Consider the following 18,810-nt stretch of genomic DNA (forward strand, 5'->3'; position numbering starts at 1 on the left):
ACAAAAGATGAATACAAGTCATGTGACTTCTGCAATTACAAGAGGTGTTCAAAGTGGTTACCATCAGCATCCAGACACTTCTGATTACAGCAAACTACTGCTTAAGCAACGTTCACCAAAGTGGCCACTTGTATACATTTTTTTGGTATCCCAGGTAGTTCATCACTGTGGCATGGAGGAGAGAACCCTTGGATTGCACAATCTGAAAGGCTGCCCCTTTTCCGGAACCAACCCTGCCTTTACGGGAACACCTCTTACCTGGTCCAGGAAAATCTAAACTCTTCAACCTAAATTATAAAATGTATTAATATGGCATCAATTCAACTATACTATTGAAAAAATATGAGAAAGTAAAACATACTTGCAAGTGAAGTCCTACCTGTGGATTCCTTGAATCTGAGACCATTGATCCTTCTCCTGTGTATTCAACTTACTGCATTGAACTGCGGAGCTTGATTTTTTGGTGTCTTTCACTAAAAGATAATATTTTTGAGGGTAGAGTCTCTTATTCCAGCATAAAACGGTGCCTATGACCTCGAAAGTCTTTTGTACTTCGGAGAAGGTGTGAGTGCTTTAGATGATAAATAGCGTTTGTAATGATTTGGAAAAGATTTGCCACTAAAGTCTGTCTAAATTAGGGAAAAGTGATATCAGTTAGGAATTGACCTAGTTTGTAGCCTCATAGTTCAGAGAACTATTTAAATATCTTCTGAGAAACAGTTCTTGCCCATCTCCTTGCCTGAAAGAATAAGAACCCTAAGACTTCTGCTTTCTCTAAGAAGTCATAAAGAGCTTACTATAATAATTTCCTTCATTCTTACCAAACTAAGCTTTAATTTTCTCAAAAGTAAAATGGGGTTAATATTAATATTAATATGACTAATGTTAATGTTAACCTACCTGATAGAGTTATTGTGCAGATTAAATTAATCTACTTCAATTAGTACAATGTCTGATACACATAATAAATATTGGCTATCAGTATAATTATTATTTCTTCTGCAAATGTTTATTGAATATTGTATTGAATGCCTAGGACAATGTGAGCAATGTGAGGGATATAGAAGAAACACTACATATCATTTTCCCACAGGGAGTTACAACATAGTTGTGATAAACACAGGAAACAACCGTGAACTATGTATAACACCATATAAATAAGGACCAAATTGCGTGGCATAGGTTGCTGATGCTGCAGTGGTAAATCAGTGAGGCGAGGGCAATCTAGGGAACCATGCAGGAGGTGATCCTGGAGTTGTGTCTAGGAACATGGGTCCTATCGGAAAAAGATAGAAGGACATTTCAGGTGGCGATGACTATGGCACATTCGCAAAACTTTAAAGAGGCAGAATTGATGTAAGCAGAGGCCTTCAATTGCTGAGTGATAAGGAAGTCAGAAAATAAGATGTGAGTCCTTGTCTTGGATTTTAAACATCTTAGTAGCAAAGTTTTGTACTGAAACTTTTCCAGCTCTTCCCTTTTATACGTCTAACTGTATAAACTTGTTACCACCACGTTCCCATATGAATGCTGACGGGTCACTTTCTCTGAGGCAAGACATTGGAAGCATCACGTTCTTTTTGCACTTATACCACTACAAGAGGACTTGTCAGTGTAAGTAATCGTGTGCCTTGCTGATGCAGTCAGCACCCATTTTCTTTCTTTATCCCTACCTTTTTTTTGGTTCTATCAGGATGGCTCAGTTTCCTCATTTACTTCTGCAAAACACCCTCTTGGGGAATAGACATGAGAAGGAAGAGTTATGAAATATTAGTAAAGAAAGAAAAATTAAGCTAAAATAGTAAATATTCCTCTAAAGAAATTATAAGTAATGTTATTTCTAATATATTAAGCCTGTCTTACAAAGTTCTTGTATAAATGGCTTATTTTCCTTTCATAGTGCTTCCAGCACCCAACAGCTCTTCTCTTCCTTCCCTGAGAGAGATATATGCAGAATCAGGAGCTTAAACTGAACCATATTTGTGTTCAATTGGTTCTATCAACATACCATTAAAAGTTTCATTTCAAACTGTATGTACGAAGTTGTTTTTATAATAGTGTTTTTCACAGCCTGGAATGGTTATAACTGAAGTACTGTGCTCTTTGTAGTCTATAAGTAACAACATAATTTGAGTTTCACTGACATTGTCAGACTGCTTTTAAACTATGGTTAAAATTTTCAGAAGTAAATACAAATCTGGTGAGTACTTTATAAGCAACCTTGGTAGGTAGTTTATAAACAACATTTATGTACTCTAGGACGACAATGGAGGACAGTATTTTGGATGATTTTAATTATGGCAGTAGCAGATAAATAGAATCTAATTTGCCTTTTATCTATAGGGCATCTTCACTTTACCATATTTATAATCTTTTGGTTATTTCTCTGATGAATGGCAAACTTGAAATTTAACTTAAGTACTTATGAAATAGTACTTAGGTACATAGTACCTACGTACCTTTAGATTTTGCTTTTATTTGTGCCTTGTACACAGGTGGAGTTGTTTCACTTTAAGTTACCTTGATATTTGCCTTACTACATTTTATTTTAGCTTATAAATTAGTTGAGGCGTGCTTGCCATTTTTTGGTAGTGTAGCTGAACTCTATCTAAGAACAATACTAGTTGTGTGTTTTTAGCTGCCAACTCGCTGCTTAGGACCATTTAAATTAGAGAATCATAGTCATGTGCTCTTCTTCTTAACCTGCTACCTGAGAGAAAATCTTTCAGTACTGTTTCTCATTTATAGTAATGTTTCTTTGCAACCATCTCTAGATTATTTATTTATAATACATAAATCCACAGTGCCTTTTCCTTCTCATTAGCTATGTGTTTTATCTGATGGTAAAGATTGTTATTCTTATGAGCACTGTACCTTGTAAAATAAAATGTAAAGACACTCTACTTTCTTATGAAATTATTCTGATCTCAGAGGCAACACATGACTTTACCTCCTTTAACTACCCAAAACAGACTTAACTGTTCCTTTCCCTTCCCCCAAAAAGGACATTTCAATGAATTGATGATGTACTCAATATTCCTATTGATTCTAAGACTTGCCTGCTACTGCCTTGTTCTGCTTATTTACTTACAAAAGAGTCCTGAGAACAGCTTTTATATTTTTGGAATCAAGGAATATTAGCAGATGAAATCTCTTCTTAGCTAGTTAACTGAAGTCCTTTGTTTGGGATCTCTTATGGTGTTCTTGTGATTTCTCTTTCCATCTCTACTCTCATTCTTCCCATTTCCATCCCAATAATTCATATATAATCAAATAAGACTCCTGAAGCAGAAATTCTAGGCTTACAAAGGGGCTATTTTAAATTCTAAACCGTTTTCAATATACCTGCTAGAAAGTGAAAGGAGACCCTGAACTGGTGAGTTCTATAATAAAAACAAAACTTTAGGGTATGAAGTATAATATTTAAGTTTGATCTTAGAAATAAATTAACTTGGGCCCTACTCGCCATAATCAGAACATTTACAAAAAATGTTTGTTGGCTATTACGCTACAGATGATTTCAGGTGTCTTAGTTCTAGCTATGGATGTGATACCCCAACATTTAAATTTTTGCGTGAATACCTCAAGTTTATTTTTCTAAAACCAAATTGAAGAAGCATTTTAGGAAGCTGTAAAGCTCCTTCATTATTTCTATTATGCCTCCTCGATAAAGGGAAAAATGGAAGAAAATAAAAGATTATAGATCTTTGAGAAAAGAAAGAATAAGTGTTGAAGTTGGGAAGGTATCAGATAAATGGAGGACTAGATAGATAGCTTTAGTGAGGAGAGGAGAGGGAAAGCTAAAAATATATGTAGAGAGATATAAATGAATTGATGAATAAACTCAAGACTGGATCTTCTCCATTCAATGAGAAATGAAAGTCTTTTTTGGACTGAGAAGAGAAAGAAATGGACCTAAGGAGATTTGGAGATGGAGGTTTGGAACAATCTCTGGGGGAATGAAGAGGAGAAAAATGTTTTGAAGCTGTCAATAGACTTGTATTTTAGGAATAGATATTTTTAGGCTTTAAAAAATCTTAATAAAATATGCATAACATAAAATTACCATTTTAGCTATTTTTATGTGCACAAAATCAGTGACATTAAGTAAATTCTAAATGTTGTGCAGCCCTCACCACTGTTCACTTGCAGAACATTTTCATCATCCCAAACAGAAACTCTATCCATTTACACAGTAACTCCGTTGTTCCTTCCTTACCTTACCACCTGGTAACTACTGTTTTACTTTCTGCCTATATGAATTTGACTGTGCTAGGTACCTCATGTAAGAGGAATCATACAATACTTGTCCTTTTGTGACTGGCTTATTTCACTTTGAGTATAATGTTTTCAAGGTTCATCATGTTGTAGCATGTCAGCATTTCATTCCTTTTTAAGGCTGAATAATATTTTATTGTACATATATACCACATTTTGTTTATCAGTTGTTTATGGGCATATAGATTGTTTCTACCTTTTGACTTTTGTGAATAATGCTGCTGTGAACATTGGTGTACAAAGAAATGGATTTTAAAACATATTTTAAAATCTTTTATGAAGTAGCTGTGTAAGAAATGACTATTCAATTATACTTCCATACTAAATGTTTAAGTCATTCTGAAAGCTTGGTAAGTTTAAGGAAATGATAACATTGTATGACTGACCATAACTTGCTTTAAGAATTCACTTTAAAGTGAAATCAGTCACTTTAATCAAATGGAAAAAATGAACGGATAAGTATTGTGATGTTAGATAACCTCCAGCTCACTTTTTGGGCATAATCAAAGTAGTTTCACCAAAACGATATGAGAATCTTTAAGTCATTTATAAAATGTGGTCCTAGTCATCTAGGTAACATTTAGCTTATATTCATGGTTTGAAGAAATGTTAAAGTTATCATGCTTTATAGTATTGACAGTACTATAGATAGTTCACGATTTCCTGTTATCAGCTCAGCACATGAGATTCTGGAACTTTGTCTTGAATACTTACACTAGATTATAGTTGTTATATTACTGAGGTTGAACTGTCTCACACATTATGTTAACTTTTAATTGTTAGTTGATAAAGGCATATATCAAGGATAAATAATCATTTTTAAGCAAAATAATTGACATGTAGTTCAACATTCTAGTCAATTACTTTTAAATTTGAAGTAATTAAAATAGTTCCAGTATTGTATCAATAGTTCTAAATGTGTTTGGAAGGTATCAAAATAAAGGATAAAAATGAATTGCCATAGTTTAAATCCTTTTACATGAGTTATTCAGCTAGGTAAAAAGTTCCTTTAAGTGCTTCCCAAACTACCACCAGTCAATAGTTACTCTATTTGAAGAACAAAAGAATATACTGATTAAATTAAGGCTGGAACTGTCTTTTGAGCTAACTCGAAACAGGCTGATTCATATTTATAAATAGTCATGAAAATGATAAAGAATTAATTACTTTAAACAATAAAGATAGATAATACATGCCTAGCAATGAAAAAATAATAATTCAATATCTGCACAATCCATATTTTAAGAAAAGGGATGCATATATAATATTTACTAGAGGAGTATTCAAATGAAAATTAATAGCAAAGAGAAGACCAAGGTAATGTGTTTTCTAGCAATGAGACACTTAGGCGCTTCTCTGTATTTCTGGTTATAGTTCATGTGTCAGTCAGCATTTTGTGGAGAATTTATGAAGCTGAAATTCAGATTTGCAGTAATTCCTTTCATTGTGGGATATAATAATCTTAGTCATTCTGGGCTATGATTTAAAAACAACATTTTCTCTTTGATCATAGCTATTATTGAAATAGCTGGTAACATGTGACATTGTGCTATAATTTAGACTAAAAAATTGAATTGTGAATTATATCCGCTCAGCTTAAATTTCTGTTTCTATTCTCCAAAGCATCTTTTGTACTTCTTTTTCTGCAGAAACAGCTTCTTAACATAGTGTTCCTACATTTTCCCAGGGGAAAAGGAGGACTTCACAGTCAAATTCTTGTCCAAAATCTGCAAAGGAAACTTGTACAACAAAAATAGAGAGGAAAAAATAAAATAAGATGTGGAATTTCCCAATACAGGAAATGAAATTTTTATTCCGTTTAACCTTTTAACAAATGTGCTTTGCACATACATCATGGGATCAATATCAAGAAGATGAAAATTTATGGGAAGATGATTCAGATGATTTTAGATGTTTAGATTTGAGGCTACCCCCTACATAAATCATTCCCCCCTCTCTTTTGTAGGTATAAGCCAGAGAATAATTCTTAGGATCATTAGATAACAAACTAGGTAGGGAGCCATATGTGTTTAATGATTTCCCTGTTTCAATCCACTTTTCAACCTATTCAGCTTCATGTTTACACAGGCAGTTATTCAAATAATGAATCAACTGTCCATTTAGAATGGGCAAGGTGGATCAATTTATAATTATTTGTAGTCTCACCTCACTATATGACCTATGAACAGTTGTAGACTTTCTTTTAATATAGTTAACAAAATTTAGGAAATGAACTTTATACATTTTCACATCTTTATTGAGGAGTAATTTCTAGAATTCTATATAAATGGAAGTATACAGTATTTGCTTTACGCCCCACTGCTTTCAATATTCATCCACATTGTTACATGTATCAATAGTCTATTTCTTTGTGTTGCTGTATAGATTGATCACAATTTACCTCTTGATTTATCCATTTACCTCTTGATGGACATTTGGGATATTTCCAGTTTGGAGCTATTAAGAATAAAGCTGCTACGAAAATTGGGTACACGTCTTTTTGTGGACATTTGCTTTCATTTCTTTAGGGTAGGGGTTGGCTGTTTTTTTCTCTAAAGGTCCAGATAATAAATATTTTAGACTTTATAGGCCTGTATTCTCCCTTCTTGCACCGTGGTCTAAAAACTCCAGGTAGCAAGCTGGGGCAGTGCTATGACTCACTTCATTTGTTTCTTTTCTTCTCGGGTGCCACTGCCTAGGGCCTAGTCCAGTCCTTGTTACCCTGTCTCTGCTAGGAGGGGAAAATTTTTAATTTTTTAATATATATTTTGTCTATATATTTTAAATGCAATTATATTTCTTTTTTAATGCCTTTGTATTTAAAACCATTATGCCCACATATGGGGATTTTGTGTTTTCATATTATATTTATGCCATAAACTGTGTAGGTCCAATACTAAGAAGGGGGTGAGTGACTTTTGGAATTCCCTAGTAGCTCATTTCTTAAAATACTCATCTATTTATACAGGAATATTAAAATATGGTAATGTACCAATTAATATTCTACTCCTAATTTAGAAGTCACTCTCTTACTGATTGCTTATATTGTTTTTTCTTTGTCCTTTTTATATTAAGGCCTATTATATTATGAAATATAATGCACATTAAAAAGTACATAAAACATGAATGTATGTAGTAGCTTAATTAAATTTTAGGTAAGCAACACTCATTTAACTCAGGGCAAGAAAGAAAATATTTCCAGCATCTTAGATGCCTCTAGCATGCTCTTTCTCATTCAAAAACTTCTCCCTCCCACCAAAGACAACCACTATCCAGACTTCTGTTGTTTGACTTCCTTTCTCATCTTTATACTTTTATTACTTAGGTATGGATCTCTAAACAGTAGAATTTGGTTTTGCCTGTTTTCAAACCTTATGTAAATGCATCCCTATGTTCTTTTATGTTTGGCTTTTTTGCTCAGTGTTGTGATTTTGAAATTCACCCATGACGTATGGAATTCATTCCTTTTCATTTCTCTTTTTCACTTTCTCTCTCTTTCAGACATATTATATATAGGCATCTGGATGGACAGCAGTTCTGGGGTGATTACCCATAATAGCCAAACATATTTATATGTGTGTTTAGGACCTTGCACACACACACATTTGTTGGGTATATACCTAAAATTGGAATTGCCAGGACCTTGGTTATGTATGTGTTCAACTTAGGAGATAATGCATGTTATAAATTTCTTCCACTCAGTTGCTTCTTCTGCTCTCTGAATGTCTTTTTAAAATTAGTATTTCTTTTTTCCCTTAGTTTTACTGAGATATAATTGATACGTAACAACGTATTAGTGTAAGGTGTATAACATAATGATTTGTGAAGTGATTACTGCAGTAGTTTTAGTTAATTAACATCCATCACCTCATGTAATTACAAATTTTTTTCCTCTAATGAGAACTTTCAGATCTACTCCCTTAGCAACTTTCAAATATACAATATAGTATTGTTACCTATAGTCACCATGCCATGTATTACATCTCCAGAATTTATTTATCTTATAATTAGAAGTTTGTAACTCGGGCAACACAAGGGTTCCCGTTTCTCCACATCCTTGCCAACACCTGTTATTTCTTGTCTTTTTTATAATAGCCATTCTAATAGGTGTGAGATGATATCTTTTTGTGGTTTTAATTTGTATTTCCCTGATGATTAGTGATGTTGAACACATTTTCATGTACCTGTTAGCCATGTATGTTTTTTTTAGTTCTCTGCCCATTTTTTAAATTGGATTGTTTGGGGCTTTTTGCCATTAAGTTCTTTTTCTTTATATATTTTGGTTATTAACCCCTTATCAGACAGATGATTTGCAAGTATTTTCTCCCATTCTGAAGGTTACCTTTTCATATTGTTGTTCCCTTTTTTTGTGCAGAAGTTTTTTAGTTTGAGGTAGTCCCACTTGTGTGTTTTTGCTTTTTATTGTCTTTGGTTTGGGTATCAAATCTAAAAAATTATTGCTAAGACAGATGTCAAGAAGCTTACCCCTTACTTATGATTTCTTCTAGTTTTATCGTTTTAGGTCTTATGTTCAATCTTTAATCCATTTTGAGTTGGTTGTGTGTGGTGATAGATAAGGTACTTATTCTCTAAATATTGGTAGCTTAACGTTCCTTCCTTATACCTTTGCAAAATGGTTCAACTTTCTGTTGTTTACTTCAGCATCTTATTTATCCTTACCCAGTCTTCTTTATTTATTATTTATTGCACTCATACATATTTTACTTAACCAAACATCATTTTCAGGTAATTTATTTCTACTTGCACACAGATTCTTCATTTAAACATGTTATTGGTGGTGATGGTGGTTTTGTGTTTGTTTTTCACCAAATTCTAGAGCTTTTGTTATGTCTGTACTGGATTTTAGAATGCAAACTAAAACAGAAAAGTGTAGGTTATGAAAAGTCTCTAAGAATACTAATAAATTTACCCTTTGGCTCATCCAAGTTTTATCTGGGCTTAAGGGCACACCTTGCTTTTATTTACATCCTACTGGAAGTCTCAAAGAATGTAGGCCTTCTCAATAATATGCATTTTCTCAAATTCAAAAGGAGAGACTATTGATCCCATATTAAGTGCATTTGTTTTGTCTATTTTTTTCCTAGCAGTATATGTGTGTGTCTATATATACACACATGCACACACACACACACACACACACACACACACACACACACACACATATTAGATGTAGTCTGCGCGCGCACACACACACACACACACACACATATTAGATGTAGTCTGCTCTTTGGAGAACTTGCTGTTTAGCTATGAAGTAGAGTTTTATGTAAGTTACGACTCAAGATATTGTAAACTTTTTCCAGTTTTTTTTTTCAGTTTAAAAACATATCTTTTAGTAGGTATTGTAATTATGACTTATAGACAGAACAGTTAATTTTGAGTTATTTAGCTTCTGATTTTTAAAAAGATCCCTTCCCTTTTTTTTAAACTTTGAATTGGAAATAATTATATTCTCAGTTTTCTTTTGAAGCAATATTTCTATATATTATATCATTAGTTTATGGTGAATGAGGTTCTTTTAAATAATGTTTATTTTATTACCTAACAAGTTTTATTTTTCCTTTATGTGAGAAACTTTTCTGGAAATAATTTTTCAGCTTTCTTTCCTGTATAGATATTAGTTAATATTTGTATTTGGGAAATTGGGAAATTAATCTTGCCTTTCTTGACTTTTTCAAAAGCTCTAATAGATTCAGTTTTGTTCTGTTTTGTTTTTAACCCAACAGTGTCTTATTGCTGCTTTCCAAAAACAGCCTCTTTGGTAGCCACCCTATAGAAGCATTTAGTTACAAACAAATATTTTAGGAGTTGTTAGCATTTATATAATGGTTATGTTAATGTTCACATAACTTAAGGGCAAAACAATTACCTGGTACTAAATGAGTTAGGGTTTCCATTTTAACATATACATATAAATTCATTTATCAATGCTGAATTAATACCTTACTATGGAGATTTAAAATGTGATTGCTGTAGCATACACAAATACCCTGTCATCATAAAATAATGGCTATTATTTGACAATAATTATGTATACAGTTTGGCAAAATAATTTTTTGAAAGGTAAAATCACTTTAAGAAATGCCCCATCTTAAAAGTGGGAATTTGTGTTCTCAAAGTATTAATTGTTTTACACATAGCAGGCCTTTAAATTATGATACATATTAAAACCCACTCAATTGGTGGTATAATCTATGGTAAGGAATAATAGGCACATGAATGAGAAAGAACAGTTTTGAAGAAGTGAAAGATGTGTATGCCATGTCATTGATATAGTTAAGAAATTTCTTGTTTAGGAAAAGGTGGTTATTAGCTGGGCAAGGTAGAGGAAGGGGAACACACTAAATAGTATTTTGGCAAGCTTTCTGAAATGCATATGCATAGTAATTAGAGGCATATTGGTTTTTAAATGTCACCCAGCTTTTATTCTCTTCTTTTTATAGCTTCTATTTTTATGAATAATGACTATTCTTACTTCTACAGGGGTTTATCAAAGTTTTTGTGAACATTTGTTATATAGGAAATAAATTATCCCTGCTTTATTTAACTAAAATTAAATTTATGATACTAGCAGTGATTTGTGAGTTAAAGTTTTGTTGGTTGGATTAAATTTTTATTTGTCAATTAATGGCTAAGAAATTTTTCATTTCATAGTTGAAATTTGGGGACGTTCCTATGCTCTTTCTACACTTACCTCCAGTAAACAAATTCCGTTAGTCATGTTTATAACCTTCAACAACATGCTAAAATGAAGTCTCACTTATATTGCAAACTTAAGTAGCTTTTTTGCTAAATTGGTTTCATTCAGGATTGTGTTCACCAGCTATTAACTTTCCTTTAATAGACTTTAATGCTTTATAGGCCTTTAAAGAATGTTGGGGAACACATGATGTTCCCGGGAAGCTGACTACCTTATTTCATAAAATCTAAGGTGCTTTTTTTTTTCTATTAGTTTCAGGTGTACAAAACAATGTAATAGTTAGACATTTACACCCCTCACACAATGATGACCCCACTCCCCTAACCGACTACCCCTCTGACATCGTACATAGCTGTTACAATTCCATTGACTCTATTCCCTATGCTATATTCCACATCCCGGGTCTCCCTCCCTCCCTCCCTCCCTCCCTCCCTCCCTCCCTCCCTCTCTCTCTCTCTCTCTCTCTCTCTCTATATATATATATATATATATATATATATATATATATATATATATATATAAAATTATAGTTGACATTCAATATTATTCTGCTTCAGCTTCAGGTGTATAGTGCAGTGGTCAGGCAATTAGTGTGCTTTCTTAGTCTTACTAGACTGAGTCAATGGAAGGTAATCACACAGCCACTGCAGAACTGTCACCCTATAACAATGATTATAAGACACCATAGAGTATTAGGGGCATCCTAATTTCAGAGAAGTTAAAATATGAATAAATGCATATCCTGGAATTGTTGAAGTAGGATTTTTGCAATTACTAACTGCATTTGAAAGGATAGTTATGATAATCTTGTGATAAAATTTTTTATGATTAGACCAATATGATACACTGAGAATTTTCCATTTGATTGTTCTGAGTTTGCAGGTTTTTCTTCCTTCACTTCGGATGCTACTCAATTTTCCATTCTCAGATTCCTGCAATAGAATTTATATTCATTCTAGAGATAATTTTTATCTGCCATAAAATGCTGTTAGCTTTCACAATCTAGACTCTGAAGAGACTGTATCTTGGCCTAATTTGGGAGGACAAGAGTACAGGCAATTCTTTTTCGTATTCTTTATTACAGTAATGTTAAGATTGGAGTTGTGTCCATTGATTAAGTGTCCATTAGGAAAAGGTGATAAAAGAAAGATGAGATAAACACAAGAATATTTAATTATGCTCTTCTCCTACTTTGCAGCACTATACATTCCACAAGCACAGTTCTAATGATGGTATGTTTTCATTGACAATGTTTTAATGCCGTCAAAAATGATGAACCTCTTTGAAGTGGGGTTAGGAAAGGAGGGATGATTCAGGGAAGGTAACTGTAACTTTTTTCCCCCCCTCTATATGGTTTGATCTTTATTTTCATGTGCATTTTGTTTTAATAAGAAATAAGTACATCTTATAAAATATGACTCCATATTGCTTATAAAATAAAGATATGGCATTTGACACACTTCATGGTCCATTCAAAACTTCCTTTGGGTTTTCATTTCCAACTAAATTATCCCTTACTCCAGCCATACTTGTCTACTCTTTGTCTCAAATCTTCTGCATTCTTAGGACTTTGTTTAAATTTCTTCCTTTGCCTTATCCACACTTTAAGGCTAAGCCCAAATCCCAAATTCAGACTTTTCCAGCTCCTTCCATAGCAAGTTCCTCTTACTCCACTACTTTGCAACAGCAAATACCTTTATAAATAGCACTTACCAGAGGCCATCTTTTGTTAGGATTAATTATTTATGTGTCTGGTTTTCCTATTAGATTTTGGGGCCTAATTATTTAAGTTTGTATTATCTCCTTTCATGCAAAGTATAGACATACCATGAGTGTTTCTTCAACTGAATCCTTGTAGATTTTTAAATATATATATCACTTCGTTCTATTCTCACCCAGAGACACTATGTAGTAATTTTGCTAGAATTACTAATATGTTAGTGTTCTGCATTTCAGTTTTCATTCCCAATACTTACCCACTATTTCCTGAAGTATTCCTTTGCTAGTTACTATCCTATACTGAAAAAGAAGGAATAATTGCATAGATACTAATTTTTCGCAGTATCTATCTGTTATCTTTGAATGATTATACACAACCTTACATTTAAAGAAAAGTACTTTAGAAATAATGCCTTTTTTTTTTTTCTTTGTAGGTTACTTCCTCAGAATGTTGGCCTTCTCTATGTTGGAGGTTATGAAAGACCCTTTGCACAAATCAAGGTATGAGTTTTCATTTTCTGGTATACTTTTCCTAGACGTAGTTAGTTCACTTGTCTAGGAAACCCATCAAAAACCTGCAAATAACCGTCAACATATCAAAAATATTGTGAATATGAACTATTAATTTCATTTGCTTTTGCATATATCTCTGCTGAAGAAATAATTCAGTTTTATAAAGAATTATTTTAATATTCTTGCTCATACATAGTAGAGTTCACTTTGACCAAAGTACTTCAGTGATTAGTTAAGAATAGTACAATTTAGAGCCATAGATTAACGTTTCAGATTACCCCTTTTGCCATTAAAATTTTTTGACAGCTTTATTGAGGTGTAATTACATACAATAAACTATACATATATAAAGTACACAATTTGATAAATTTTGACATGCTTGCGCTTCTGAAACCATCACTACAATCAAGGTAATGAAACCATCACCCCAAAGTTTCCCTGTGCCACTTTGAAATCACTCTCATCCCCACCTTTCCTTTATCCGTTCTAGTACTCAGGTGACCGCTGATCTCATTATAGATTAATTTGCATTTTCTAGAATTTTACATAAATGGAATCATACAGTATTCTGACCCCCACCCCGTCTCGGCTTCTTTCCCTCAACATAATTATTTTGAGATTCATCCACGTTGTTGTACTTATCGATAGTTCATTCTTTTTTATTGCTGAGTAGTATTCCATTGTATGGTATTTGGCTGTTCCAAATAAAGCTGATGTGAACATTTGTATATAAATCTCTGTATGGATATATAGTTTCATTTCTCTTGGGTAAATACCTAAGATGGGAATGGCTGAGTTAAATGGCAGTCGTATGTTTCACTTCTAAGAAACTCCCAAAGTATTTTCCACCAGCAGGGTGTAAGATGCCAGTTCTCCCACATGCTCATCAACATTTGGCATGGTCAGGCTTTTTTAGTTTAGCCATTCTTATAGATATGTAGTGGTATTTCATTGTAGTTTTAATTCGCATTTCTGTAATGATTGAGTATCTTCTCATGTGTTTATTTGCCATCTGTACATTCCTAGTGAAGTGTGTATTCATATCTTGCCATTTTTAACTGAGATTTTTGTTTTCTTACTGTTGAGTTTTGAGCATTCTTTTTATCTTCTGCTAATTCCTTCATCCGATATGTGATTTTCAGATATTTATGCCCAGCTATGGCTTGTCTTTTCATTTTCTTAACAGGGTCCTTACAGAGCAGAAGTTCTTAATATTGATGAAATAAAGTTTATTAGTTTTTTCTTTTCATGGTTCATGCTTTTGGTGCTGATCTAAAGTCACAAAGATTTTTCTCGTATGTATTCTTCTAGAATCTTTATGTAGTTTTACGTTTCACGATTAGGTTTATAATCCATTTGAGTTAATTTTGTCTATATGATTCAAGTTTTAAGGTATAGAGGAGTGTCCTTCCCTTCTACCCACCTCTTTTGGGGGCACATGAATATCCAGTTGTTCTAAAACCATTTGTTAAAAGACTACTTTTCCACCATTGAGTTGCCTTTGCATCTTTATTGAAAATCAATAAAAGATTTTCTGGGCTATTTCTGGGCTCTGTTTTATTCCACGGACCTATGTGACTATCCTTCCACCAGTACCACCACTATCTTGATTATTGTAGCTTTATAAGTAATGGAGACAGGTAGTGCAAACCCTCCAACTTTGTTCTTTTTCAAAGTTGTTTTGGCTAATCTAGGTTCCTTTAATTTCCATGTGAAGTTTAGAATCATCTTGTCAATTTCAATAAAAAAGCTTGTTGGAATTTTGGTTTGGATCATGTTGAATCTATAAATCAATTGGAGGAGAAATGACATCTTAACACTATTGAATCTTCAGTTCATGAAGACACATATATTTCTATTTATTTAGATCTGTAATTTCTCTCAGCAGTCTTTGTTTTTTCAGTGTATTGGTCTTGGACATTTTAAAATAAATTTACCTGTAAATATTTTATATTGTGATCCTATTATAAAAGTATTTTCTTTCAATTTTTGATTCATTGCCAGTAAATAAAAAGATGATTAAATTTTTATGTGTTTACTTTGAATCCTACAGTTTTACTATACTCAGTTATTAGTTTTTGGTAGATTTCATAGGGTTTTCTACATAAATGATTATGTCATCTAATAAAGACAGTTTTCCTTCTTCATTCTGATCTGGATTCCTTTTCTTGCTTTTTCTTGCTTTACTGGCTGAAACCTACAGTACAGAGTTGAATAGAACTGGTGAGAACAGACATCTTTGCCTTGTTCCTGATCTCAGAGGGAATGCATTTAGTCTTTCTTCAAAACTTGTTTTTACAGGGGTGGCCAGTTAGCTCAGTTGGTTAGAGTGCGGTGCTCTTAACAACAAAGTTGCCCGTTTGATTCCCACATGGGCCACTGAGCTGCACCCTCCACAACTAGATTGAAACAACTACTTGACTTGTAGCTGATGGGTCCTGGAAAAACACACTTAAAATAATAATAATAATAATAAACTAATGTTAAAAAATTGTTTTTATAGTAATATTAGTTGAGGTTTGATCATAGATTTCATCTAGGCCTTCTTGTAAGAAATAGAATAATATGTATGTTCAAGGTAGTTAATAAAAAGGAAGGTTTGAGATCATCTTTTTCTTTGTTATTATAACTTTTTGTTAATGTTTTTTGACAGGCCTGTAAAATTGCTTTTTGTTTTTTGTTTAGTTTTCTGACTTCTCATTTGTTTCTTGTCTCCATGAGTTATTTTTCTCCTATTCATTTGAGGGCTATGAGTTTACATTCCTTTCCATTGTACTTACGACATACATTTTTATGCTTTGAAAACCAAGAATTGTTCAGAATAGACAGCCTGAATAGGACATTCAGGATATTTAATACTGAGGGGTTTAGTCACATTGTTGACATTTTTAAATGAAAAATCTTAGTTATATTAGCATCAGCACCTCTTTAAATACTACCATTAATTTAACTTAAAACACTCTCAAAAGTCCGTCATCAGGATTTTAAGTCGTGGACTCTCTTGTTCTTTTCTGATTCCTTAATAATGGCAAGCATTCGGGTACATTTTTTTCATGTATTTTTAATATTCCTGGAATATGAGTGGAGCTGAAAAGAGTCTGTTTATAAACCTCCCTCACTATCCTGTTCACCGAATTCAACATATAGCCAGGAATCCTAATAAGTTTCAGCAGGAACATGTCTGAAAGCCTAATTTTTTTTTCTGTCCATTGGTTTGGAAAATCCTGTTTCTCCTTATTAGAGCTGAAATAACTGAAAGTGAGAGATTTACCTGATATATATAGGGAAGGGTAGAATGTGTGTTTGTGTGTACGTGTGCACACAAGTATGTTTTATACATGTTTCAAAAACAGTCTAAGTGTATGTATGAGGGTAATTCCTCCATCACTCACATGACTCATTACCATAACATTTTCTTCATCCAGGCGTTTCCTAACAAGCCCAGTGACAGAGGTCAATCCTTCTTCTACCCTTTATGCCTGGATAATCAACTCAGTAGAAAAATGTCCATCATTTTACAGCATCTTTTTCCTTTGATGTTGCTGTGACAAAGGTTTCTCTCATACACATTTCTAATCCTATTGATTATTGAAGTTCTTTCATAATTCCTATGGTTCTTATGAAAATGCTGTATAGATCCCTATCTAATTAGATACTTATAAGTTAATTGGAGGACAATTTAAAAATCATAGTTTAAATGCTTTAGATTAGGCTAGAAATTCAAGGTTCATTTCCTTGCCTGCCTTGCACCTGACTTCTTTTGGATCCACTATTTGTTAATGTTCATTTTTCTCCCATTAAACTGAATGTAATGCTACTATGTCGTGTGCCTTAGACATTAGATATAACCTTTAATAAATAGAAACTGCTTTGCTTTTCTTAAGGCATATTGGTTGTTGAATTTTTTTATAAATCAAGATAGGAAATTGTTCACTTGAATATTTAGGAAAAGGAATTCTCATGCATTAACATCACAGGACTAAATGTGAGTGGCTTGGTGTTAGAAGCTCTGTTTGTTAAAGAGAACTTTTGCAATTGTATTTTTAAAAAGGAGCTTTTTATAAAGATCAGGAAGAGAAAAAGAAAAAAAAATGGGTAATAGATATTTGAACAAATGTTAAATGACTTCAGGAATTTGCTATAGCATGACAATAGGTATCTGTACTATCCATATATAACATGAGTCATTATAACCATTCTGCTGACGCATGCACACACTTCCATTATTGTCCAGCTTTTAGTTTTAGTTTTCTATCTAAGCCCCAGATAAAGACACAAAAATGTACAAACATGGGACTTACTCGTAATTATAGTTTTAGACTAGTAAATCTTCATGCTAGTTTCAGGTTTCATTATTTTTAGGGGAAGTTATTCCAACTTACCTTCTATCTCTTAACATCTCCTATACGTCATTGGGATGGTTCTTTTTTTTTTTAAAGTAAGTTCAGTCCTTTTACATGTAACTTTCACCCAAGGCAACAGTTCTATTCTCAGACCATTGATCCTTTTGAGAATGCTATGAAAGCTATGGACTCTTTCCATAGAAAAATTTACACACACACACACACACACACACACACTTAAAATTTCAGAGGGTTCATGGACCCCACCGAAGTGCATTTAAGATCCCAAATTAAGAACCCTAAGAAGTGAATAAAATATGCATATGTTTTCTCAAGTTGTTTTCAGGAGTAATTTGTCATCTAAAGAACTTGATTTTAAACATGCATGATTATCCTCTTCTTTTATCCTAAACTATAATAAACTAAATAAAACACTGGTAATTTTATAATGCATTGTACAAAGTAAAAAAGAAATTCTCTCACATATCCTTAGCTATTGTTTTATGCTATAAATGAAGCAGATTTCACCCTCATTCAAGACTAACTTCTTTTAACTTTATTGAGATATATTGTTTCTAAATGTACTGGGATATATGTGACTTAGGGTTTTCTTAAGAGATATGATTTATTATACCTTTATATGCAGTCTTTGAAATTACAAAGGGAAGTTTTGATTAAAATAAAAAATGCTTAATTCTTATTTGTATGCTTTCAAGATGTCAGAAGTTTTCTCAGTAGTACCTTATTTTGGAGGGGGGTGTTTCTGTATATCTTTAAATAATACCTTTATCTTGATTGTGTGTGTATATATCTCCTATTATTCATAGTTTATTTTTGTAGATATGTTCAAGTTTAAGCAATAGTTTATATTTTAGACCCATTATTCTGCTTTGTTTTCTAGAGCATTTCTTAGTCTAGTAAAAATCTTAATGCTATTCTCATAGGTTTCTTGTTCTGGAGGCTCACTTAGCAGCCCAAATCCATAAAACCAAGAAGGACTGAAGCTTGTCAACATCACTTTTAATCAACTCAAGGGTTGTTATACAGAAAGTCTCAAGGCCACAAGGCTGTCCCTCCCCGCAGGCTTGGTATTAGTTGCGTCTTCCAGTTTTGACAGCCAAAGAAGTGTGTGAGACCAGTGAGACTTAGTTACACAGTTTCCACTTTGACACTGCAGAACAGCTAGGTATTTTAGCTACGAATTCCATGCAGCAACCATATGTGAAAAGTAAGGAA

General features: G+C 33.0%; 1 protein-coding gene across 2 annotated transcripts in view; it reads left to right on the forward strand.

The window, feature by feature from the left end:
* RNGTT (RNA guanylyltransferase and 5'-phosphatase) overlaps positions 1-18,810 on the forward strand; it is a 241,250-nt gene that overhangs the window by 185,779 nt on the left and 36,661 nt on the right. For both annotated transcript variants that reach the window (XM_019743290.3, XM_019743291.3), the window contains one exon: positions 13,153-13,219. In XM_019743290.3, the coding sequence (XP_019598849.2) occupies positions 13,153-13,219 (67 nt within the window). The remainder of the gene's footprint in view (positions 1-13,152; positions 13,220-18,810) is intronic.

This window comes from Rhinolophus sinicus, chromosome 2 (assembly GCF_057876585.1).
Source record: "Rhinolophus sinicus isolate RSI-liver-muscle chromosome 2, RSI-T2T, whole genome shotgun sequence".
Taxonomy (NCBI): domain Eukaryota; kingdom Metazoa; phylum Chordata; class Mammalia; order Chiroptera; family Rhinolophidae; genus Rhinolophus; species Rhinolophus sinicus.